Source organism: Rutidosis leptorrhynchoides, chromosome 1 (genome assembly GCF_046630445.1).
Source record: "Rutidosis leptorrhynchoides isolate AG116_Rl617_1_P2 chromosome 1, CSIRO_AGI_Rlap_v1, whole genome shotgun sequence".
Taxonomy (NCBI): Eukaryota; Viridiplantae; Streptophyta; class Magnoliopsida; order Asterales; family Asteraceae; genus Rutidosis; species Rutidosis leptorrhynchoides.
In genome coordinates, this window is record NC_092333.1 from 582,435,318 (window position 1) to 582,462,867 (window position 27,550).

Sequence of the window (27,550 nt, forward strand, 5' to 3'; positions counted from 1 at the left end):
TTAAGACAAAATTTTAAGCATGCATGTGTACTAATACTTACACCATGTTGCATGCCACCCAACATATCAACATCACTTTATACCACCACCATGGACCACACCATGCCACCACCACATGAGGCCAAATGGTCCCCCCATTCCCTCCCCAAAACTGTCAGCCACCACCTCCCCCATCACCACTTTATAATTTTTTTTCTTTGTTAAATGCACACTCCATTTCATTTCATAAAACACACACAACATTTCTCTAGTTTTTCTATCTAACTTTTCTCTCTAAATTACTTGAAAAACTTGTAAGTTTAAACTCTATTTCTCCTTCTTTTCTTTCTTTAAATTCGTAAGTCATCATCATTAGGATCAAGGATTCAAGTTTTGTAACTTGAATCTTCATAACTCTTGTAAGATTCAAACCTTGTTTTGAAAAGTCTTTAAGAACATGAAGGATTCAAGTTTTTTAGCTTTGAATCTTCATAACCTTATTAGATCTAAGTTATTAACTTAAGATCTCTTTAATTGTGTTAAAAGATCAAAACTCATGTTTATGATCTTCATGTAACTTGTAGATCCAACTTTTTACTTTATGGATCTTTAAGAAAATTTGAAATACACGCTCACTAGCTTGAGATTTCTGCAAAAAGTTAGTTAAGATCAAAGTTTATTAACTTATGATCTTCTTTAATTTGTTGTACTTTAGATTTGTGACTTGTGTTTTCCTTAAACAAAAGATACAAGCTTACTAGCTTGAGATCTCATAAGTGTTGTTAGGAATCCAAGCTCTCTAGCTTAGGGTTCCATTTTTTGTGTTTGATCTAAGTTGTGTAACTTATGGTCTTCTATTTTGTTTAAACAAAAGCTCATTAGCTTATGTTCATTCTACTTTACAAGATCTAAGTTTCATAACTTATGGTTGTGTAAAAGTTGAAAGTCCAAGTGTTATGACTTAGGGTTTCACCAAGAATATGAGATCTAGACTTTTTAGTCTAAGGTCTTTCATACTTATCTAAGATCTAAGTTCTATAACTTAAGGTCTTGCTTATTTAGTTTGATTCGAAGTTTATAGCTTAATAGAACTTGTACATGTGTCGAAACTAAGAACTTGATGTAACTTTGGTTCATCATCTTGCTTAAACTATTAAATGAGTTGTGTTTTATTTCTTAGTCTTGACTTTATGTGTTGATGGTTAAACCTTGGTTAAAGTGATGCTAAAACATCAAGAGTTGTACACTTGAGGCTTATACGTATCAAGGATGAGAACCGTGATGAGCATCAAACACCAAGAAACCCACCGGAGCACTTGTTTTCTGTTTTTCAGGGTCTGATCAGACTCCTGGGCTTCTGGAAAAGTTGATTTCTAGATAGTTCGGTTCGAGTAGATGAATTTTAGTTTAAGACTCGCCTAAATCCGATATACGGTTTAGCCTCCCGAAAATCACTACGCCCTTTTAACGACGTGCTGAAAATTCTGACCTACTCGCGCTTGAACCGTCGCCACGGTCAAACGACATCGAGTTAGGATCTAAAAATTTGATAGCGGTTAGAGGACTCACATACTGAGCCTTGGCCACTGACCGCGCGTCATTTCAGTTTGTATAGAGGTCGTAGCAGCTGAACGAAGTCAGCCTTTGTTTCGATCTCTATTCTTGATTGAAAACTTACTTTACTTTTTACGTGCAATGATGATGATGATGATACTTAAGATTTAACTTACGTACTTTTAAACCCTTTGGGACGATTTACTGACTTAGTAACTTTTTACTTAGTTTGAGGACCTTTCGGACCGACTTACTTGCTTACTTATCTCGTATCGACTTTTACCGCACTTTCACTGTGAGTTATAGCTCCCTTTTTACTTCAACTATTTTTGGGACTGAGAATACATGCGCTTTTTATGTTTTACTTACTAGGCACGAGTACTTAAACTTTATATATGTGTGGGTGATATAACGGCACAAATTTTCCCCTTGGCTCGGTAACGTTTAGTCATTGGTTTATGAACCGGTGAACGCGAATCTTAGATATGGATCCATAGGATTTGACATCCCCACTCGGGCTAGTCGCACTAGCATTTAACGGGTGTTTAATACTTCGTAAACTTACGCACTCGTCAAGTGTACTTTTAGGGGGTGATATTTACGTTAAGTTAGTTACCAAGTGCCCACGGTTAAGCATATACTTTTCATACTGTTTTGAATACGAAATCTCGTGGCCTACATTACATTATTGATATAATCAAACTATAGCTCACCAACATTCATGTTGACATTTTTAAGCATGTTATTTCTCATGTGCTTAGACGTTTGTCGCTTCTGTTGTATTAGTCTCGCTGTTATAGACTTGCTGTGTTAGACTCCTGCTGCTTTGTTTAGAGATGTCTCAAACATGAAACTTTTACTTTGCATTCACAACTTATGTTACATTTGAACAATGGTTTTGTAATGACCTTTGTGTCACGTACTTATGTTAATGCTTTCTATTCGTAGAAGCACGTTATCTTTTGTAAAAATTCGACGTTGGTAAAGACGTTATCCTTTTTATGAATGCAAACTTGTTTAAAAAACAGCATATAGTATTGTAACCATGTAATGGACCTGTTGTTGATGATCCGTACACGTTAATTTTGTACGGGGCATCACATTATTGTTCCTTGCATTTATATTTTTTGTTTTATATTTCCTTTTATCATAACACCAATTAATTTGCATATGATGATTAGGGTTTAACAATCAAACTTAGCGTCTATGAAATCAGGTAATGAAATTTTGTTTTATATGTTGTTTAATCGATTAGTAGGTTAATGTCGATTCACAAAATCAATAATATGGGCCGCTAATTAGACTATCAAAACTTAATTTATATGATGGTTAAAGGTTACTGTCCATTCACAAAATGGTGTTTCAACGTTAATTGTATCTCAATCTAGGTATTGAATAATTCTTAGTGACTAATTTTATTAGACATATAATTTCAATGTTGATTGCTCATAATATACTTAATTTGTGGGTTCAGTTGATATCAAAAGCTCCAAGACTCCAAGTACGTAATTGGCATAAATGAGCTTTAAAGTGAAAATAATTAGTTAGCATTTTGGTGTACATTAAAGGTTGCTGGTAGTTTCTTCAGTTTTTAATAGTGTTTTTGTATGTACAATTTGAAAAAAGCAGGTTATTTATATAAATTCATTGTTTGTTAAATGTATAATAATGTAGTTGTATATTTTAGTTATGTTCTAATTTGGTTTTCAATATTTATATTAATTCTCACTTGAAATACTTAAATGTGTGTTTTGTTTGAAATAAACAGTGGCTTGACAATTAATTGTCAAGCCGCTACAACAACAACAACAATACCCAATCTCGCATATGCGGGGTATGGGGATGTGAGATGTAGACAATCCTTCCTCTACCCTATTTTAGGGTAGAGGAAAAATTGTTTACATCTCACCTCCCCCATACCCCGCATATGCGGGATTGGGTATTGTTGTTGTTGTTGTTGTTGTAGTGGCTTGACAATTAACTGCACAGTTTGGGGTGAGCATGCAACCCAGCTATCAAACTTTTTTCAGCCTATAATGATGTTGCTTCTTCGATTGTCGTTTTGTTTCACAATGGCAAACTTTTCAAGTGGGTGGTAGGTCCACTGAATAAAAAACTTATATGTTCATCGTACATGTTATATTAGTATCTAAAGGCCTTTCCATTTAGTGGTTTTCATGTCCCATAATAGTGTCATTTTATTTCTGTAGAGGAAGAAAAGTCTAATGGAACTACCAGATAAGACTTGCAATGCGATTGATGAAATTATGAAAAATCTTTCTGTTGCAAAAATGTAACAGGCAACTGATGTACTCGTTGGAATTTATGAAGAACTTCTTTATCAGCATGTTGTACTTAACTGCGGTTATGGTAAGCCTCAAAAACTTCAGATTAGGGGAGGTAAAATCTGCCTATCTACACAAAATTTGTCGATTTCGGCTGTTTTAGCCTTAACATGTCATGTGGGCCTGGTTTGGGACATGTTCAAAGCTAGACAAATCCAATTAAACAACACCTTTAATTGTCAGAGCAGTTTTTGAGGCAAAAAGCAAAAAGTATAGAGCTGGTAATATAATTGCAAAAAGTATGTAGCTGGTAAATAAGCATTGAGTTTGCAGTTATGGAACAAAACGAGGGTGATATAAGCATTACGCTTTCTGTGATAAGTGGTATATAAAATCTGGACCTATACTCTGTGTATGTGCCTACAATATATCTTTCAATCATTGAGTTTGACCCATGACCCGTTACCCTACCCGACCCATTTTGACCCGTTTGATCCATTTCAACGCAAACCCGTTTTGACCCGTTACTTAAACCAACCCAACCTGACCCGATGCTAGGTATAGTATTGACTTACATATTTATTTCTTATGCAGGTATCTCTTAGTCTGAAAGAGCTTGTGAGTGGACATGAGAGTACAGAACAAACACAAACATCCATTATAAATCTTCCATTGGCACATGGTAATGGAGAAGATGAGCCTTCGGGTCTTAAAGTGGGTCTACAAAAAGTCAAAATCTTTAAGGCCAAAAAGACTTGTCGTGATGAAGAGGGCAGTGATGAAAAATCAGTCAAAAGTTATGATGCGGATTATCCGTTTGACACCGATTCACTTGATGAAGTTACAGATCTGAATTTGAGGTATGCCGTTTAATCTCTAAACGATATAAAGTTATTTTGAATTTAGATGTCATTTTTTCGTTTGAACAGTAGCACAATTTGGCCCAAGTAAATTTGAAACTCTTTATATTTACTTACCGATTTCTGCTCAAATGTTCTTTCCTGTGGCCTTAAAAGCCGGAAAAAGGGAACATCACAAAAACCACTTTGTTAGTTGGCCTAAAAGAATTCATCCACATTATCATGGGCTGAAAGATACCACCTTCTAATTAAGCTGGCAAAATCATTATGTCATCCTCCTACAGATAGTAAAGTAACTACGTGTCATTTAAGTGGCGTCTTAACAATTCTAAAATGCATTAAGGACTATAAGTCTTTACTTGCTCTCTTTAACGATTAGGTGTAATTCAGGCAATAATCCATCACCTGGACAAACAGGAAGTGGATTACTTGTATCTATAATGTAACTTTCTCACAGGCTAAATCGAATTGTAGGTCTCAAACTATTGTGCCTTTTTATCAAATATTTCTATAACTTATTAAACGTCTATGTTTGCAAATAAATGGTGTGCATAATAAGTGGTCCATTTTGTCAACAACTTTCTGAACAGAAGATCCTTTGCTATACTCCGTTACTAACTTTGATAAAAACTTTTAATTGAATGTAACATTGGAAGAGAAATAATACAAAGTTAAGCATTAAATGGTAAGATTTTATGTTGTTACATCTATTGTATCGGAGGTGTCAACATGAATGGGTCGGGTAGTTTGGGAAACGAGGCAATATGGGTTTACAACTTGGGTTTTAACAACAATTATGTACAATTCTGTACAAGCTCAAATTGGAGAAAATGGCTACAACTATTACTACTATTGGTATGCTTCTACTAATTACATATGTACTGTTTTATGCCATAACGTGCACCTTTTAGTCTTGAAAGAAGTCATTATGATGATTGCAGCGAAAATAAACTAAAAAATAAACAACTTCATTCAAAATGCCATTTTGAATAATTTGAATATATATGTTGTTATTTTGTATCATATGTTGAATTACCATGTAGGTGGAGTTCCTTCAATTTCTTTAGCTAATCTTAAACCTTGATCCTGCTGTTACGGTTGTCATTGTGTTGTTCTTTAATAATATATTAATTTTTTATATATGTCATGTTGAAAATACAGAAAATTTATTGACATAGTCTATGAACAATTGAATGTTCAATAGTAAGTGTATTCATTCATAGTGGTTAGAGTACTATTTTTTTTTTTTCTTTTTTGTTAAATTTGGTTGCAACATTGACAATATCAGTATTGAACGTCTCGGGATTGTAATTTTATTAAACCGTAATTTGCTATCAATTATATCGATTTCTATTAGTTATATTTAGAGCTGCCATGCAAGGCACGGGCTCTGAAATATGACTTTATGTGAAATCTTGACTTATATGATAATATTACGAGTAGTAGTTTATACAATCAAGGAACTAGAAATTTTTGCAAGTATTGCCCATAATTTTCAAAGTGAGAAAATCATATTGCAACTGTATAAAATAATAGTGAAACTACATTTAATTTGATGTCGTGATTTGTCCAGTCTATCATACTTACTAATGCCATTGTAAAATTTCGAAGTAAAATTTATTAGAACATAGTATTTTATAAAATTTATTACTCAATTATATTAAAAAATAAAATAGCATGTGTTGTATATTAAAAGTATCTCAATCATCCATTTTGATCTCTTGACTCGTTTGGACTATATAGTGTCAAAATGGGTATTTCTTGGTCTGTACACATCCACAATGTCATTTTACGTGTATTGGCAGGTTTTGGTATCTTAAACACGAGTCTTGAATATATTTTGTTGATATTGGGAAATTATGATTTATTTGGGTCACAATTTTCCATTTTTACCCGTTTTAGTAATTTTGGAAATATGAAGTTTCTAACATTTTTAAAATGTCATTTTAGACTTGTGAAACGATTTTGGGTCACTGGGGTACAATAGATAAGTGTTTGGGTCGTTAGCTAATTTTAGTGACATTTTGGGTAAAAGTGCTAAAATGACTCTCGGCCCTACTCTACGGTTTGACTACACTTGATACAAATCATATAAAACGGGTCAAAATGAAAAATCGTGACTTATATTAAATTACATGATGTTTAAATATTGTTCATTTCTCATATCTTGAAATGCACTACTTATATTCAAGGGTGAATTAAATTCATATACATTGGAGGTATTTGACTTATATATGTGGTAACATGAGTTAGTTCATGGTCTTTATAGTTCTATCATATGTAAAACAGAAATGTGCATTGTAGTAAGTATGCATAGAGAATATAGAAAGAAATATCGTCAAAAAAATAATAGTTTATGCATTATAGCTAACTCAAATTTGTACTCTGTATTATATCATTGTGTTTCTTTTAAAATCACTTTCCTTATAATATTGTTAATTCATATATATTTTTAAGATTCAATATTGTTTGCAGAAGAGTCTCCGTGCAACGCACGGGCTAACAAATATAAAAGGTTTCAGTTAAAACAATTCATTTGAATACTGGGTCAGGAGGGGTTTCGGTGACCCACCATCGTAATATCTTTTGTTAAAGTTCTAAAATATTTGATTAAAAATAAAAAATAATTGATGACGGGTTCAAAAACAGTAGTTAGTCATATCCTGATTGAAATTTACATGTTGGCTTTCAAATTTGAGTTATTTTTGACTAAATTGATATCATATTAGACTTCAAGTACATTGACATACGAAATTACTACTACGCCGATATATATCACTTATATGTTGCATTTGTAAGAGATGCACGATGTTCTACATATAGAAGGTCATAAGTTGATGAGTTGATCAACATCATGCTTTTTGGCACCATTTTCTTGCGTTATGACTACAACAATTTTGATCACGTATATGTCAACATTTTTTAAAATATGTCTGACCATATCACCATCTGCTTGTGCTAGGTAGCTTTAAAAAATGACCCTGGAATGATAACGACGCAATATATGGTATATATTAGCCACTTTGTTTGAAACAACAGGTGTTTATGGGTGGGTTGAGATACTAATATATTAGTGTTTGAAACATTTGTTTGATTATTTTATATGCAAGTATTTTCTGAATTTATTTTTTACAAATGCTCCTTCATTAAAAATAAATGTTCATTGTCCTTGATTTATCACATCATTAAGTTCATAACACTATCAATTATATTCTTAAACTCTTACTTTCTTTACCACATTTTGTAGACTAAACAATTCACTTAAGAGAGTTAAGATTGTCAGGCTTGCTTACTGACCAATAAATATGGTACTTCCATTTTTAGATTCACTAATATCTTCTTATGGCATTTTCTTTAACTTAAACCCGTAATTTTTGCGGGTCTTAAGCACAATATCTTACCTGACTCCAAAAATTTCTATATCCAAAGCAGAAGGCTTACGCTATCTTTACAATTCATTAGCACATCAAGAGATTGGAAACGTAGAATAACCTATGGGAAACAAGACCTAAGTTTTAAATTAATATACGATTCTTTTGTATCTGTAGATATGCGTTTTTTGGTTCTACTTTGCTCAATAACTATATAGAAATATTATCTCAATTTCGAGGTTACTACATCACATGCAAAATAAAAAAATTAATCACATTACTCACGTAAAATCAATACCCGCTTAATCCAATAAAGTAGCCCCGTGAATTCGCGGGCACTAAGCTAGTAATAATTAATAATACCAATAATTATAATTAATTAATAATTTAATAATGATATCTATCTATCTATCTATATATTTTTCTATTAAATTTCTATAATGATAATGTCATTATTAGGCTAATTCTTTTGTTAAAAAAAATCAAAAAACAAAAGAAAAAAAATCTAAGCATGGTATGTGATGTCATTAATCAAAATAATTTTGAATTAAAATTAAATCTTATTAATAATTATTTTAATTATTAAAATTAAATAAATTTGAATTATTTTAATTAATTATTTTTAATTGGGTACGAGAAGGTATAAAATTAGGCAGAAGGAAACCAATTCTAAATTTATATTCTAATTTATATTTTTAAAATAAAATGACAACCAATATTATCTCTTGTGATTGGATGTTGATTGTTTAATATGCATTTTAGGTGTTTGATGAAATGTGACGAATTTCTTAGTCGGACTATGTGATTCCACGGGTCATTAAACTAAATGACTTTAGCATTTACGTTCACTTAATACTTAAAACATATCATTAAACTGTTTGTTTAAACAAACTCGTGGTTCCACGGGTCATTTCACTAATAATAATCTATCTATCTATCTATAGTATCTAATAAATCTCTAAAATGATGATGTAATAAATAAGGAATATTCAAGTTTTAAAAAAATTCAAAAAGAAAAAGAAAAATTCTAAGCCCATGACGATGTCATTAAAATAATTAATTGTATTTAATAAAAATATTAACATGTTATTTGTATAATATACGAAGTATTATGTACAACCTTATGATAAAACACCCTCATGACCATATGTATAATATTTGAAGCATTATGTACAACCTTATAGTAAAGTATCCCCGTGACCATGTGTACAATATTGAAGCATTATGTATAACCTTATGATACAACACCCAAATGATCATATGTACACACTTTAGAACAAATTGTACAATCTTCTACAAAACACCCAATGAATACATGTACAAATCTTGAAACATAATTTACAACCTTCATATAATAATTATAAAAGAATTTCAAGAGACATTTGTTATTATTAATAATTATTATTAAAAATATAAATACTCAATTTTTAAGCAAACTTTATTATTATTATTATTATTGTTATTATAATTATTAATTATTATATTATTAATATTCAAATATGGATTCTTTTTACGGTATTAATTACATTACATATGTATGTGCAAATATATGTCTCTATATTTTTATAAAAACGACAAGTTTCTTAGTCGGAATCCATGGTTCCACAGGTCATTAAACTAAATAACTTTATCATTTACATTCACTTAATACCTAAAACTTATCATTAAACTGTTTTGTTTAAAAAAACTCGTGATTTCACGGGTCATTACACTAGTAATATAATATAATGATTAATGATAAAAATGATAGAATGAAAAAATAATAGTAATTAATAATACTATATATAATACTATGTAACAATTACAATCATAACATTATTATTGCTCTTTTTTATACTTATTTACATTCACAATATCAGTCCTTTTATCATATATTTGATTATGTTTTAGTTTTGTTATCACTTGTTTTCGCATAGATATTGTTTCAGGTATATCAGTGACGGAATATGAAAGTTTTGGTCAAAAACAGGCCTTAACTTGCTATTTTTCGAGGCTTTATTCTCTTTCTTCTAACAAGGCTAGTGTGGGCGTCACCACTTTACCATTCTTCTATGCAATATATGTCAATAAACATCGCTCAACGTTCAAGGGCACGTGTTCCAATGATGAAAGAAAATCCTACAAATTCACTGTAATTCATATGTAGGTCACGTGATTCAGTTTTCCTGATATTCGTCCCCCGTCTGATACTGAGGTTGCATAGCATAGCCAGACCATGTGTCATACCACAAACTCCTAGGGCTTGACTGCGCTATTTTACCTCAAAGAGATAGTATATGCGCCTTACCACTTTACCCAATTTATATTCATGTCATCGAGACATTGCAAAAACGCTCACAAATATAATGTTACGTTATTACTAAAGCCTTAGCGGAAATCATATTCTTAATATGTCACTTGAATATGTCTCATCCTTTTTATGTTGACGATGCGGTGATTATCTCGGGGTGGCACAAGGAGAGTTTAATTAATATTATTAATTTGTTCAATGATTTTCATAACTTTTCAGGACTTCAATTCAATGTTTCTAAATCTTAAATTTATGGTGTTGGAGTTCATGAAGTCGAGCTTCAAGATTTTATCTCGGTGTCGGGTTGTTCTCGTGGCGATTTGCCTTTTAATTATTTAGGTCTACCTATTGTCACGAATATGAATTGAGTTCGTGGATGGAAACCATTAGTAGACAAATTTAAAAAGAGACTGGTGGGGTGGAAGGCTAATATGCTATCTATTGACGGGAGGTTAACTTTGGTAAATTCGGTTATTGGTAGCCTCAATATTTATTACCTTTTGGTTTTTAAATGCCCGGAAACCATTAGTAGACAAATTTAAAAAGAGACTGGTGGGGTGGAAGGCTAATATGCTATCTATTGACGGGAGGTTAACTTTGGTAAATTCAGTTATTGGTAGCCTCAATATTTATTACCTTTTGGTTTTTAAATGCCCGGAAACAATCATAAAGGAAATTGAAAACATTAGAGCTTCATTTTTTCGGGGTAGTACAGACATTAACCGGAAGTTGCATTGAGTTCGTTGGGACCAAACCATGTGTTCTTTTGAAAATGGAGGTCTAAATACTGGGAGTTTGCGGGCGTTTAATCTATCTCTTTTGTGTAAATGGCTTTGGACGTTGCGAGTATGCTCGATGTCTCTTTGGTCTACTGTTATATTTTCCATTCATGGTCCACATGCAAGTGAGCCTAATATCAATTTTGTTGGTTCTAGTTTATGAAATAATATACTTGCTTCTCATAAAGTGGCTATGGAAAGATGCTATATCCCTTCTGATTTGTTTCGTTTATGTGTGGGAGATGGTAAGTCTATTTACCCACGTCTTTTTCATTTAGAGGTCGATAAAGATTGCAAGATAGTCGAGCGGTTGGTGAACAGAGTATGGGTGTGGAACTGGTCTCGGAATATCAGAGGTACTCGAACAGAATCTCATTTTAACCAAATGGTTACGGAAATTGGGTCTCAAACCCTTTCGAATGCATCTAATACTTGGACATCTTCAATCTCAAATGACGACATGCTACGAGTTGGGGTTATTATAAAATTCATCGATGATCGATGTAACTGTTGGGGTGCAAACCCAATACCACATAGGAGGGAGATAAATTCCAAGGGTAATATATAAGTTAGTAGGTTACTCCCTCTATCACCAATTGGTTTTAGAGTGGAACCTCATTAGCTTATATGATTGTGATACTTGGTGGTTAATTGGGCTAGAAAAAAAGGATCCTACAAACTGGTATCAGAGCTATGGTGAGCCCAATTATAATGTGGAAGATAAATCCTCGGTCCCTCAGTTTGCCAACGATAATGGAGCCATGGTGCCTTATATCGAAAGTCTTCCTTCCCAAGGCGTGGAAGTGCGGCGTGTCCCGATAGTGAAAGAAAGATATCGGCGGTATAAGAGGCCTGTCCCGGTAGTGAAAGAAAAGTGAAAGGAAAAAGAGACCGGCGATATAAGATGGCGGGAGTATCGTTGAAGGGGAGGCTCGATGATGTGGTCTTCGGTTTGAGGGGAGGATTGTTGGGGTGCAAACCCAATCCCACATAGGAGAAAAATAAATTCCAAGGGCAATATATAAGTTAGTGGGCTACTCCCTCTATCACCAATTGGTTTTAGAGTGGAACCTCATTAGCTTATATGATTGTGATACTTGGTGGTTAATTGGGCTAGAAAAAAAGGATCCTACAGTAACGTCCCATCATAAAAACACATGACGACCAACGTTATTTTGCTCCCACAGTTTGATCACTAACTCTATATGAACATTTTTAAACAACCTTACATTCATTTTATTGAAAAGATTTTGCCGAAGATGGAAACCAGTGTAAATAGTAAGTTTTAAATATGAAACCTTTATTTAAAATACGTTGACTCAAACGCCAACAATAACCATAACATCAAATCTCTTTATACATTAAAAGAGAGTCTTGATTACATAATAAATGTTTTACACGGATAATCTAAACTCTTTCATTTTCTTTTCGATTAATATTTGTTATTAGGGTTTCTTCAGCTTAACAATTCTACCATACTCAAGAGAATCCTTTTTCTCCCTAAATCTCAATTCGCAACTCGAATCTGACCAACAATCGAAGATTGGGGTCTAATTGCATCAACAAAGACATGTTTCAAGATCACGTACAATCAATATCAATTTTAAATAATTTGTCTAAATCAGAATGATCCCTTACAATCATCAACAAATCGAAAATAAACAATAATGAACCCTAGACTCCACATTCATTTGTTTGTAAGAATTACTAATTTCAAATGGGTTGCATTCTTGAAAATGCGTTGCATTCTTGATAAAGTACTTGATCCATGTTATGAATTGATTATGTCTAAGGTTCATGATCAGAATATTAATTGATCAACAACTTTGATGAACCATTAAAATATGAAATTGGAGATTACAGTGATAATAATCCACAAAACCCTTTTAGATGAACTCAAAGGTAATAGCACATAGTCGAATTGGACTTCTCCGATGGCGTTGAGCGAAATCCAAGTAAAAAGCTTTGAATGGATCGCGAAGCGTTGCAATTTGAGGAAGATCGAATGGCATGATTGGCTACATAACCCTAGTATTTGTATAACTTAATTCGAGTTTTATAGTGCGATGTACTTCATATTGGTGTTTTCTAGTTGCTAGTGGTAGATTCTAACTCGGTATCGAGCATTTTGTAACTAGGTTTGGACACTTTGTATTCATGGTTTTTTTTTTTATCAAGAACCCTAGACTAGAATGACATGTTTTGGGCTGCGAATCATCCCCTACGATAATCGACTTAACACGTGAAAGAACGCAGGGGCCTTCAGAACCACATTTTCTAGTGCTTGCATCCTTATATGTTTGTTTGCTAGCACTGGTAGTCACTAGAATCGATAGTGCATCCCAGAATTTGCCAGAACTATTCTTCTTCTCCGCTGTTGGGACCCCAGCCACATGCAGATAGACCCGAGCCCTAACTGTTTTAAATGTTGATCCGGAAACAGGAATGGTAGAGGATAATAATAAGAGGGTTCCAAACCTCTGCTTTTCCAAAAAAAAAAAAAAAAAAAAAAAAAAAAAAAAAAAAAAAAAAAATAGCACATAGTCAATTATAAGGTTTTTTTTTTTTTTTTTTTGAAAAGTTATGATTTTAGTCTTGTATGTTATATGATTCAGTAACTTCTAAATTTGGGTTTTACGTTTCGGATGTTGTATATTTGTATTATTGGAAAGTTCGAATTTTTAGACGTGTTATTATAATGAACTTGCAGATATTATAAAGAATATTAGCCTAGCTGATTTTCGTGGATACAGTAAAACAAACTGTCGCATCTCCCTTTGATAATCTATGCAAGCAGGGTCAGATATGTTGGTGATTTTGGTGTTATCAACAATCATTTTAGTTAATTGGAATTTACTAGAAAGCAAAGGCTTATCGAATTAAGCTCAATGACGAGTTTGGAGAGTGCGGAGTGCACGCTCGTTCAAGTTAATTCAATAAGGTCTTGGAAATTACATCTTTTGATGAAAGGTAACCATGAATGGTTACATCATTTCATGAAGAGTGATGTCATTTTCTAAAAGGTTTAAACGAAGAGTTGCATCTTTTCGTTGAAATGTTGCATATTTACATTGAAGGGTTACATCCTTTCGTCGCACCTTTTCATCTCTTATATATAGAGGACTTTGCTTTCATTCTAACAACGGAAAACACACACACTCTCTAACAATTTGATCAGTGATTTCGTTGCCAAAAACACTGATTGCGTTCTTGTCTTATCCCTGTAAAGATTTCGTGCAACCGAGGCAATCGTAGGGTCGAAATACTTTATAGAGAAAATGAACTCGCGATTCAAGAACGCATCTGGCATTCAATTCATACCCAATTTCTAACAAATCTATAAAGTATTTTTGTGATAATCTTGTTCCTGTGAATCGTATACATATGGGATTTGATATACAATTTTGTGTGATAAATCTGTTGGGTGTATCATACGAGTGAGATGTGAGATATTAATTTTAAGAACAACAGATGGTGTTTTTAGGATGTTTGCATGATGCGGTTACCAAGTAATCATTTTGATTGAATGAAAAATTTGACATTCCATTGTTCGATGATTATTTAGGTTGCAAATTGGTTGGAGATGCAGGAGATGTGTATTGGAAGCATATGTTTCAAGAATTACTTGTATGATGGAATAACCAACCATACCGAGTACGCATTTTCTATCTATCTTCTTCTCTTTTATGCCATATTTAACATAAATTGAATGCATGCATGAAACTTACATGAACGGATTAATTAACAAGATGCCATGATAAAGTATCTTATATGTTGTGTCTTGTCACCATACAAATTTTGATTGTAACAAGAGTTGAGGGTTCGCGCGTTGCTGCTCTAAGGTTTATGCGATTTTAACGCAAGCTATCGATTTAGACGGCACATTTTATTTCATGCTTTCTGGGGCATACAAACTACAGCCAAAAACAATTATAGCCTCCAAAAAGGACAATCATATATGTATACATTTGTGTATGTAATCATTTAGACGACACATTTTACTTCATGTTTTTGGGGAATACAAACCGAAGTGGCATCCAAAAACGCGCTTTGCTGCTAAGAAACACGTAGGACATCTAAACTCATATGTACAATTTCAATAGATGAAACTTAAACTCATGATCTGTAAGTTCAAACCATGAGAGACGAAAAAATGACATGTTATTGTTATAAAAAAAAAAAACTAATAAACTAAAACTATACATGTTGATACAACACATCGATTGCGTAAGCTTCTACTATGTCAATTGAACATCTGTCTGGGCCATGCTGCAAATAACATAGTTGTACGCTTTCATTTACATGTTTACACACAAATACATATAAATGTTTTGAGTTAGTGGTATGCTATAACGTTAACCAACTGTCTTAATTGTACACAATTTGGTTATAAAAAGCGGGGTACTTCGACCGAATTAAAAAAAAAGCGGGGTACACAATGTGGTATGCTATAACGTTAACCAAATTTTTTTTTTAAAAAGTTATACGTACTGCTTATACACGATGTGTGGATACTTCAAACGAAACCATGTGGCTAACACTAAAATAAAAATATTATGTACCAATTACTCTAGTATGCTATCTTGTGAAAGAACTATTTAGTGGCGTGGAATTTAATGAAATATAATTTACTTCCGGCATAGGATCTTCCAACAGCTATAACTGGACAATTTTGTGCTGATAGGTTTTGTTCAAGACTTATGATTAACTGATGCTTGTTCTGATATAGCATGAGAACAAACATAAAAGCCAAAGAACAAAATTTCAGTCCATACCTTTTACAACAGTTGTATTAGACTCGATACAGGATGATTGTAGGTTTCACCGTGCAACACTATTATTTTGGAACTGCAACAGGTTATGTAATGAACCACCAACTGCATCAAACAACACAGACTTGGCCAGACTGATAATAAAAAGTGAAACAACCAACAACCAAAACGAAACAAAAATAAGAGTTATGTGCTGCCATAAACCCAATATCATGTTACTGATTAGCATTTAAAAAAGCATACAATAAAAAAAGCCTTCTTTAAGAAAAAAGATACAAAGTTTGTCGTAAAGTAGTCGATTTGCTCTATTTTAAACATAATCATCCAAGATGCATTGCTAGCAATGACCCGTACGAAGAGTGATCCTTTTGACCAAAAGTGACAAATTAGTTGTTCCCCAACCCTAAATGGTGCAACCTTTCCATCCTACATGTTTATTCAAGATTCTTATTAAGACTTTATAACCACGCGCGGTTACACTCTAAAAGTTAGTTTATACTTCAAATAAGAACTAAAGTATTAAAAAGAATCACCTTATAGTCCTTTAGCCACGACTCGATGTGCTTAGGTTCAAGATTCGGTTTCACAAATTTCTCTTTTTCATTGTTTATAAGGATAACGGGAACATGTTCTTCTTTAAGTCCAAAAAACTGTGAAGTAAAACATTTATAATCAAGTATCAGCATAGTAATTGAAAGTTTTTCGAAAGAAACAAAATTAACGCTTTGTGTACCGTTTTTCTGTCACTCAAAGACGATCTCATCGAAATTGTCAGCAACAACCACTTTAACTCGCTGATCATTAACCTCGGGTACATGTTCCGATTTCCTAAACGGTGCAAATTTCCCATCCTACATGTTTATTCAAGATTCTTATTAAGACTTTATAACCATGCGCGGTAACACTCTAAAAGTTAGTTTATACTTCAAATAAGAGCTAAAGTATTAAAAAGAATCACCTTGCAGTCCTTTAGCCATGACTAAATGGTACCTCAACCTGAAATTCATGAAACAAAAAGAGCAAATTCTTTTCATCATGAAGCAAAACATGAAGCTACCAATAAATAAGAAATAATAATTTTCCCTTGAAATACATTTATATTTATTTTTGTATATATATTATAGAAAGGTTATACTAACTGAGGGATCTCCAAGCCATTGGGAACAATATTGACAATATATAGAGGATCAAGGTTGCCGACAGTATGCTCTAACAAAACACCAACCTGCCAGCAAAAGAAAAGTTTTAATTATGCTTTAAAGATACTCGATGAGCAACTTTTGACCACTTGACTTGCTTCCTTTTAAAGGTGTAATTAACAAACCTCGGCAGTTAGTTCCTGAGATTATAAAGCGTATTTTGCCCTAGCGTTAACAAATGACCGTTGCATTTGCCTGTTGTGAAGTAACCTTAGATAATGAGGTAATCGTAATCTGCTCGAGCCCTAGCCGGTGGAGCTGCCATTTTAAATTAATCGGATTCGTACTCGAACTTCTTCAATACATTCCTACAATGGATCATGGGATGTTCTATATACAACTGAAAGTCCATTGTAAAGTATTTAGATAAAGCAAACCTCCAAAACAATCACAACATCTGAATTTATGTGTATGATGATGAAGAAAAATAAAACAAACCTTTAAAACAATCACATCATCTATATTTGTTCTCTTTTTCTGTTGTTGTGCATACAAACTTGCAATACTACTTGACCCATAATCAAACCCATATTGCATAAGTAAAAATAAAATATAAAATACATAAACAAAACAAATGTTAATTGTACACATCCTTTTTACATACCAAACAAACAGGTGAAAGTTAGAAGTTCACTTGTTACTGAACCCATACATTGCCAACTCTAGAAATGAACATAAATATGATAACTTGTTATCACAAATAGCCTTTGTATAAATGAACAGTGAGAATAATATTAATATAAATACGCATATGAAAACTTAATAAGAACTTCACGTGAAGAAGAATACAATTTCCATAAGAGAAAATAGTTTAAAGTAAATGAACGAACCTGTATGATGATAAGAGTTGTTTGAATTCATTTTCCAGCTTAGAAATGGCCTTGGAAAGCAAACTATTTGCATGACTCAGTACCCAATCGCTACTCTTATATCCTTTATTTTTGGTAAAAAAAAAGAGCCTAATATTGCTTCTTAGCTGCTCAACAGCTTCAAGATATCCTTCAAGATTCTCATGTGGACCTTGGAGTATTTTAGCCTCTGCCTAAATATTAAGAACATAACTAATCAATAACTGTTATTGATACAAATGGGTTAATATTGCCACCTTTAAAAAATTCATAAGGTTTGAGCTTGAGAAAGATCGAATCTGTTCAGAATTACGTTAGCAACCTTCAGAGTTTTATCAATGTTCTCGTGCACTCTGCGTATAGCATGTGTCCTTATCTACAAATAACAAATAATATAATCAGCTAGTGTAAGTCAAGATCAGATGCATATCCTCAGTGTACCCAGAAAACTATCACAACAAAAAACTAACTAATACTATTAGTGAAGATTCAGATTGATAAAACAGAAAATATGATTACAAAAAGGAACTTGAAAGTTCATAAGTTCCATTTATTTTGGTTTAGAGCATTCAAATCATTTTGCACATATGAGTATGACAATGATATTATTAATCTACTGTCAACAAAAGAAAAAAAAATGGTAAATACAAATGATTATGTTACTGTATTCAATCAAACCAAACCTATAATGAAACCACTATATATTTTTGACAACTTTTTTTCCATAAACAATTTTAAATTTTCGGTTAATTATGCCTCATTCTAAGCATATTTTATATATATATATATATTTTATTTGTTTTGCAACTGCATTTTTCCAGTTTGTCCAAAACTAACCATTCTTACAATTTTCAGTGCCTGATTCTCACATTTACACCAAAATCATACTCCAACCAAAATTCAGGGTATGTATTTATTATATTCAGAAATAAGTAATACACTACACATAGCAAAAATTAAAAGATTCAAAATAATAAAATGATTTGTTACCAAAGAATTATTAGTTGATGCCTCGATTCCTTCCTCGCTCTGTAAATGACACCGGTAAACAACGATTAAATTTTTAGTCATTCGGTTGAATCCGACCTTCCGTCGCCTTTTAGGATCATACACGGTAGTATCACGATGATTGATTGATGCTTCGTTCCCATTTCTGTTAAATTAGGGTTTCAGTGAGTTGAGGAGGTCACTTTGAGAGAAATGATTACAATCCGATCTGATATGGAGAATGGGAGGAAGGTATGGTTGGAAGGGCATGGTGGATGTCCAATCAGAGAAATGATTCGTTAGAATGATTATTACAAGATTAATAATATCCACATCTATAGACTGGCAATAATTAACGAATGGTGCAATTAACCGTTGATACGTTAGAGCGGTTAACGGGAAAAAGTCGCACTCATTGAATTGACACAACTTAGTGTCGGTCACATATTTGCATGATACATCATAGGCTTTGCAAATGTAGCATTTATATATCCGGATTATAAACACAAGTCACTTCCTTGATGAATATTCTAAAATTCATTTCATATTATACTAAAACGTAATTATATGAGATATATAATTACTGGGTGGTAGGATCAACACCATTCGGGGGAAGTGGGGGAAGCAAAATGTTTTTTTTTTTTTTTTTTCGTTTTTTGAAAAAACTTTGTTCACGAACATTATAGATGAGATAAATATATGAACATTTAGTAGAAATACTTTGTGATAAATGTTTTTATTTTGGCGGGAAAACGCTCGAAGAAGTAATATATAACAATTATCGTGTTTTTCGAGCGTATTTTGAGGTTTTAGCTATTGGGGCTTAGATATTAGGGTTTAGATATTAGGGTTTATAGGGTTTAGATATTAGGGTTTAGAAATTTAGGGTTTAGGGTTTAGATTTAGGGTTTAGATTTATAATTTAGATTGAGTTTTTAGCACGAACGGTTTAGAGTTTAGGGTTTAGGGTTTAGGGTTTGGTGTTTTGGGTTTATTCCATAAACCCAAAACACTAAACCCTAAACCCTAAACCCTAAACTCTAAATCGGGCTAAATTTTGCTTCACAAAACATGGAAAAAAACGTTCATATTCTTCACGAACAATATTATCTTGAATGTTATTTTTGTCGATCGTTTTCCCGCCTAAATAATAACATTCATCACGAAGTGTCTCTTCTAAATGTTCATATTTTCGTGTGGTCTTGATGCCGGGAAAAAAAAATTCAAAAAAAAAAAAAACGAAAAAAATAAAAAAATTTGCTTCCCCCGCTTCCCCCCGATTGGTTACTTCGTCATTGATCCTGCCCCTAATTACTCGGACCATTGTGACCATTAGTTGTGGAGAATAATTTAATTCATTAGTCCGTATAAAATATTTGAAGAGATATTGGTGGTTATGCATGCTCGGTGGTGGTTATGCTAGTAACGATTATTTTCGGTATTGATTTGTTAACCCAAAATTTATCCCACTAACTGATGGGTTTCATAACCATGATTATAATAATTGATTATGTTCAAATTAACTCACAAGAGTAAGAATATATGGGTAGTTATATCTTGTTCGTTAATTGTGGTTTTGGGTTGATGTTGTGAATTTTCGTTAGTCACACCTATTGACTTATATCATATATGTATATGTATATATGCGTGTATCATGTACGGATACATGGAGTGTCAATAAAAAGAAGGTTGTAATATTTTCTTTGGATGATTAACATGGAACCCCCTCATGGTTTGTTGATAATTGTGATCATTTGAAAAGTCACAAAGTAATCTTGTATGGTTATGAAATGTCTGTTTGTTACTAAATGATATGACCATGAAATTTTTATTATTGGTGAGGTATGTCCACAAACCATATGATGATATATCAAGTTGGTCTTAGTTAGTAAAACGAATACGTTTTAATATGAAATGAAGATTAGATGTTGCTTAATTGTTTTCAATTACCGGTTTGCTTTGGAAATTGGTGGTATGATGTATGTGATTACATCAAGTGACCAATATAGCATGCTGTTGGAAAGATTAAGCAAGGTCTAGAGTAATACGTTGTGATGTGACTTAAGTACTTTAATACTTGTAAAAGCCAACCATGGACTATGGTTTAGTTCACAATGTGAATCTTTAAGGCACTCGTAGGGTCGAAATACTTTATAGAGAAATTGAACACACGATTCAAGAACGAATCCGGCAGTCAATTCTAACCCTTATTTCTAACAAGATAGGTTTTTTGAGATTTTATCATTGACCAGAGTTGATGTAGTGTGTTTGTTGCGATATTTTTGAACCTTGTTATAAATTATAAAGGTAATTTCTCTGCTCTCTGCTCCCTGCTCATTGATTATTTTGATTTTTAATATGGTTATTCTTATAGAGCTTAGAATTTGTATTGGTTATAGTGAAAACCTGTAAAGGATATGGCATGAATGATTGGGATCGATATACAAATAGCAAATACGATGAAAAAAAAAAAAGGAACTGGTTTGGTTTAGGGTGAAAACATATACTCCGTTCCATACACATATACATCCAATTTTGTGATAATTGTATCATTTAGTTTTATGCTATTATGTTATGAATACGTCAAGTTGCATTTGGGTATATATTTGTACTTGATGCCCAACAAGTACCACAAAGATTTACATCATTTAAAATTATTGCTCACAAAGTGCAGGTATTAGACATTTTCATACGGCATACTGATACCCTTTTTCGGCGCGATAAGTTTGAAGCCCTTGTTTTCTTTCATAGCCGTTAGGTAATCCTTTCCAACTCGTCATTCTTTGTGGTGCAAATTAGAAGAATTTGTACACTTATATTTGCACACAACTAAGAAGCATGGTTGATATTTTTACCTTTTAGTGTTATAACATTATGAGAATTGATTCATTATGAGGATTGATCCATTCATATGTAAATGAATAATATGTAACTGTTTGACTTGCATTCTTTGTAGTTATTCAGAGTTTGAAGATGATCCTGATCAATATGTGCATTCTTTGTATACGAGTTTTTGTACCAGAATTATTGTAGGCATTTGAATTTAGTTTGTGGTATAGTTATTGTTGTTAGTCAGATTTTTAAAGGTTCGTGTCTTAAGTAAGTGAGTGTCCTGCATATAAGCTCAAGAGTTCCCTAGTACTTCCTAATCGGTTTGTTCATGCACTCGTGTATCATATAACGTGGCTTTTTACCCCGGACCCGTTCATTTACATCTCGACTTTTCCCGGACACCCGACCTCTTCCCCTGGTCACGTCCAAAGTCACCCCGATTTGAACCGCCGTTGCCACAATGATTACACTCGTGCCACCTGCTCCGATACCACTTGTTGGATCGATTTAGGTCCACTACCATGCCGTTGCCACAATGATTACACTCGTGCCACCTGCTCCGATACCACTTGTTGGATCGATTTAGGTCCACTACCATGTCCTGCATATAAGCTCAAGAGTTCCCTAGTACTCTAATACCAATTGGCGATAGAGGGAGGTTCACCTAAGCTTATATACAAATATTTATTTCTTTCCCATTCCTATGTGGGACAAACTCTAATCGATTAGCTCCAAAGTATGAATCATGTGTGAGGTGGGCTCAAGGATACCTTTTCTGAATATATACTTGCACCAGTTTGAAGGTATAACATTTTTATATTATGTTTTATTGGATAACAGTTATTGGGTTAACTTCTTCTAAAGATATATAGAGGTACTTTAGAGAGGTACTTTTTCTGTACCGAGTTTATTTTATGGGAAATGGCTATTGTAGGGTCTGAAGATTATATTGAACCATTCAAGTTATACTTAATATATGCATACATATACTTTTTCTGTACCAAGTTGTTATTGCTCGATTTCAATTTATGATTTTGTTGTTTGTTTGTCTTTCTTTATGCTTATGATGGCATCATATTATGCTTATGATGGCATTAATAATGAAGATTGGCTCTATTAATTGAGTAAACGGCAAGCGTCGATTTATTGGCGACTTGACTGTCGCTTATCATTTTCATGTCGTCCCGTGTTATATTTTTTATGTTTTTATTTAATTTTTTTTATAATTTTTTTCCTACTTATTGGTCGAAGGTCCATTTCAGAAGCAATCTCTTTATCCGTCGAAGAGAGAGAGAGGGAGGACTTTCTCTACTACTTGGAGTGTATCACGCTGGGTGGAGAAATGACTTCTCTTTATTCAAAGATAAGGATTGTCTATATCCCACCTACCCATACACCACACATGTGGTATTGGGTTTTGTTGTTGTTGTGATGACATTAATAATGAAGATGGAGGTTAGAGAAACTCTTTTGCCTCTTACGATTGTAGTATTTGGAGTGGTGATATGGGCATGTGGGAAATGTTAGGTAACATGACATATTAGGTTATTTGTTATGAAAATATGAACATTTAAAAAATGACACTTTGTGATAAATATTATTATTTTGACGCTGACGTGCCTTACTTTTTGATTGACTAGATGGTTATATGGAGATATTTACAGAGGTCTAAAGGTTCAGATGTATTGGCTACAAAAGAAGCATTACTTTTTATTGTGTTGATTCAGTATGTTCCTAGGTTTCCTACAATCGTGTCGTTGACTTCGGAACTAAAAAGGACAGCTGGCGTTCTTTCTGAAACCGCTTGGGCTGGGGCTACTTATTATTTGTTGCTTTACATGCTCGCCAGTCATGTAAGCTACTCTTTAAACTGTTCATTAATGTCATTACAAGTGGAAGTGTCAAGATGATCGGGTTGGGTAATGAGTCAATATGTACTCATAATACGTTAGGCCTCTCAAGTTTTTTTATTTTTAAAAATGCATCTTCATCACATTTATATTATTTTTTTGTAATAATATTTTGTTGCACAATCTGCATTTAAAAAAAAGGAAAAAGTTTAACCTGAAAAGTGCACCTAATCCATAATATACCTCATTTTACTTTTCAATTGTGTAAATTGTAATTATGTCCTTCCATAAAATTTATTGATTCTAACATGTTTTTATACATAATGCTTTAGCAATATATGAATGTGATCTTCATTGAGGTATGTTCCAGAAAACGAGTTGATGAAGCGGGACCATCAATACCAGTACATGTAAAGAAAAATCCTTCTTATACATTATTACATGGCACGTTTCGGTCTGAACCCATTTGACCTGTATGTACTACAACTGACCTGTTTCAGGTGATTAGTTTAAACAATTTTTAATTTGTCGGTGATGAATTCGAGGTAGTTGGCTCTCTTGACATTGCAAAAAACAGTGCGTGCAATAACCTTAAGAGATGAACGCATAATATCTAAAGCTCGAGATGGCAAAATTACTCTTTCGTCTTTTTCCTCTGCAGTTACAACGGGCAAGAATTCTGGATTAGATTTGTACCAGCTTAACATTGTAATGAAGGTTGACCTTCAGGTAAACACAATCACAAATTCATTAGATGAGATTTATTAACATTTTTTATACATTTTTGATTTGATTTTGTGATGATTTGGATGAACATTTGGTGGGCATAAATGCAACGAGGACTTGTGTATTTACATCGGCCCAGATTCGTTTCGGCAGCTAAGAAGTGTAGCTGCTGCTGCACCTACTGTAAGTTATCTCCCAAAGGATCCATTTATTTACTGTCATACTAGAAATTAGAGGTGGCAAAATGGGTGGGTTGGGTAGGAAGTCAAATGGGTTGGGTTGATCCACCATACGTCTTTTTTCCTTACTTTTTTATATAATTAATTAGTGTGTTAAGTATGATTAAATAAACCATATTGTGGCAATTTTATAGTGTATCTGTTGTTTTCAGTTACTGATTTGAGAGGTCTTATGCATTTTCAGCACGTATTGAGCTACATTCTACGAAATCACCCATATACTTGTTCCAATTTGGAAAATGTAGTATAATCCATTTTTAATAAAGTATAATCCATATCGATCCATCTACCTTTAAATGGGTAAAAATTGCAACCACCATTACTACAAATTATGACAAGATGAGACAACGGGTAAAAATTGCCAACACCATTACTACAAATTATGACAAGATGAGACAGCAACCAATTGAAATTAAATGGGTCAATTCGAGGTTCTATTTGATCTTTGACAATAAAATAATGAAACATGTCAAATAAGTCGAACTCAAAAAAGTATCCTAAAGTGTCTTCAAAATGCTAAAACTATAAATGAATCAAAATGAAATAATTATAGTGAGCATATCTAACTCCCATAAAATTAAAAAAATAAAATAAAATAAAAGCGTAAATTTTTGTGGATAAAACCCAGTCTGGGGCAAAATTATAATTCTTTTTTTTTACCCATTTTGACACGTCCTAATCTGCCATTACAGGTACTAAGAGCAATAATGACAGAAGAAAATAAGTTGCTGGAAGTTATGGTTGGACTAGCAGCACATATGTTCAAATATATGACATCTAAAGAAGCCAGTGACATGTTTAATAGAGCAGAAATACACGAGGCTGACTTAGCAATGTCACTCGTCCAAATTTGAAGAAATATCCACAACCAAAAGCCAAAACTCCAAGAATAAGAAGATATGTAGCGGAGTTAGCAAATTGCATGATGAAAGATAAACAAATAAATATACAGATTTTCAAGAATCTTGGTATGGTAGAAGAGCTCGAAGGTATTATGGAGACTACATCGGAATTAGAAAGCTTTAATACTTTCTCTGGGGCGATTGGATTAAACAGATTCAAGATATCGATCCATTAGTTGAGACAACAATTGACTTGCTGATTGATGAGTGAACTAAATTCGAGAAATACTTTATTCCCGTTTATTCATATTCATGTACATATTGTTAATTGATTTATTTATTTTTTAATTACAAACACTCATGTTATAGGTTTGGTTTATGCCATTTCTTCGTGTTGCTCTACTTGCATTTGTGAAGTAGAAGGATTGCATATAAAACATTCATGTGGTTGAGTTTATAAAGGTTATAAATGCTTTTAAGTTAGCGAAATCATTTACAATAATATTTTTTTTTTTAGGATTCTGGTATGAAATTTTCTGATTACAGTCCAATTTATTCAATTAAAAGACCGAAAAGATGTAAATAAAGAAGAAAAATATATAGAGGCAATAGTGAAAAATCCCAATTAATACTATTAGTTACTATCATTATATTTTGATCCTTCCATTTATCATTTCATTTAACATACGTTGATTGCTTTTGAATATAATGCTAAACATGTGTATAGTAGTAAATGATTATGTGTACCGTGTTACTAATATACTAATAGGGTGACACAAGATATTCGTATATGTAGGAAAAGTTAACGAAACTGATTGCGTTTAAACAAAACACATATACAAAATAATATAAATGATCAAACCGAAATGAAGTTGGGTACGGGCTTGTGTTTGACACAATTCCCTTAAACAGATTCTTCGTCTGTTCTCAGGGTACACCGGTCCTAAGCAGCGTACTGCCGGACTTAACACTTGCCTGAAAAATCGTCAGAAAGGGAGACCGTGTTGAATCAAGATGGAATGTTGTAGCAAAGTTACTTTGTGACTTTATGTTAAGAACAAGTTTTTTGTTATGTGTATTTTGCAAGTGTCCAAACCACAGTTTATACTACTTGTTATAAGGCTACAATAATTGCTACAATAATATTGACCATTAAATTATAGTTAAATTGCATTTACATTCTTTAATGATCATCAACAACTCAAACGTTTAAAGGGAAAACTGAAACGTTTGGATGACATGAAATCTTAACTCAAATGTAATCATAACTCATGGCTTTAATGTTAAGTTCTATTTCTTTTTTCTTTCGTTAAAAAAAAAAAAAAAAAAAAAAAACTTTAGTGAAAAAAGGCTACTAATATCATTAGAACTTAACATAGCTTGTAGCTAATCCCTTATAACCAACTTTCAACTTTGTTCCCACTCTTATGCGGGACAAGTTGTGTCACTTGCAATTTTACAACAAACAACCAACTTCAAGATCTGATATCTCATTCACATTTATATCATTTCGGACACATCTTAGCTCGTTGTAAAGCCCTCGTCAAGGCTACAAAACTCGCTAACCACTTATTAATATATGTCACTTGTATATATATTAAATTGTGTCTAAAGTTGGTGACAACACACTTTCTCAACATTTTTTCCAACAATCCCCCACATGAATGGAGATCCATCTCTAAAACAACAATATTCCGATTAAGTTTCAGCAGTTGAATCTTGCATACGATAGGTAGGTGTTACCCTTTGAACCTTTGCTTATGAAACGCACTTAGATTACTAGCTCTGAGTAGACGGCGATGTCTTTGAACTCGTTTTCCGTTTGTGTAAATGACAATACGCTTCACACAAGACTCTCCCTGACAACGTCAAGTCCTCATAGTTATGTTCGTTATGGTCATGAACATAAGCCTGGTTCTACGAGAGCCATTAAGTATTGTGCCCCAACAATACCCTTCAAAGCGACCCCACTTCTCTCTCACATAGGTGATTCACCACCGAATGGCTACGGATTAACCACTTTGATTATTTCAGTTGAATCATTAAAAGCCTTAGGCTTAGCCTCGTGCTAGTCACATTAAGGATTGGTCTAGGAAGTCTACTCTTAATTAGTAAACTCCCTTTGAAAGGTGCAGGG

At 33.1% G+C, this 27,550-nt stretch overlaps 2 protein-coding genes across 13 annotated transcripts; one reads left to right on the forward strand and one right to left on the reverse strand.

The window, feature by feature from the left end:
- The first annotated feature begins 3,836 nt into the window (after positions 1-3,836).
- Positions 3,837-5,769, forward strand: LOC139882700 (uncharacterized). Its single transcript, XM_071866980.1, has 3 exons — positions 3,837-3,903; positions 4,413-4,678; positions 5,722-5,769. The coding sequence occupies exons 1-3, from the start codon at positions 3,841-3,843 to the stop codon at positions 5,747-5,749; spliced, it is 357 nt and encodes a 118-aa protein (XP_071723081.1). The 5' UTR covers positions 3,837-3,840; the 3' UTR covers positions 5,750-5,769.
- Positions 5,770-15,062: 9,293 nt separating this feature from the next.
- LOC139882711 (exocyst complex component EXO70A1-like) lies at positions 15,063-19,343 on the reverse strand. Of its 12 annotated transcripts, none has more exons than XM_071867055.1 (10): positions 18,928-19,343; positions 18,260-18,313; positions 17,920-18,131; positions 17,215-17,397; positions 17,030-17,115; positions 16,849-16,886; positions 16,624-16,741; positions 16,424-16,540; positions 15,894-15,995; positions 15,063-15,387 (listed from the first exon to the last, which is right to left on the reverse strand). In XM_071867055.1, exons 1-4 carry the CDS (start codon positions 19,006-19,008, stop codon positions 17,361-17,363), a joined length of 384 nt encoding a protein of 127 aa, XP_071723156.1. In that variant the 5' UTR covers positions 19,009-19,343; the 3' UTR covers positions 15,063-15,387; positions 15,894-15,995; positions 16,424-16,540; positions 16,624-16,741; positions 16,849-16,886; positions 17,030-17,115; positions 17,215-17,360. The 12 variants fall into 12 exon arrangements, with proteins under 12 accessions (XP_071723156.1, XP_071723149.1, XP_071723125.1 ...); XM_071867048.1 differs by having other exon boundaries at positions 18,251-18,313; XM_071867024.1 differs by having other exon boundaries at positions 17,920-18,133; positions 18,220-18,313.
- Positions 19,344-27,550: the final 8,207 nt, after the last annotated feature.

Excerpts from the sequence above, each read along its gene's own strand:
- LOC139882700 (XM_071866980.1), top strand. The coding sequence starts at position 3,841 with ATGTACTCGTTGGAATTTATGAAGAACTTCTTTATCAGCATGTTGTAC. Across the intron at positions 3,904-4,412 it reads TGTACTTAACTGCGGTTATG|GTATCTCTTAGTCTGAAAGA; the intron begins GTAAGCCTCAAA and ends TTTCTTATGCAG. Across the intron at positions 4,679-5,721 it reads GTTACAGATCTGAATTTGAG|GTGGAGTTCCTTCAATTTCT; the intron begins GTATGCCGTTTA and ends ATTACCATGTAG.
- LOC139882711 (XM_071867001.1), bottom strand. The coding sequence starts at position 16,740 with ATGGGAAATTTGCACCGTTTAGGAAATCGGAACATGTACCCGAGGTTA. Across the intron at positions 16,541-16,623 it reads CTTTGAGTGACAGAAAAACG|TTTTTTGGACTTAAAGAAGA; the intron begins GTACACAAAGCG and ends TTTACTTCACAG. Across the intron at positions 16,317-16,423 it reads CGTGGCTAAAGGACTATAAG|GATGGAAAGGTTGCACCATT; the intron begins GTGATTCTTTTT and ends ATAAACATGTAG.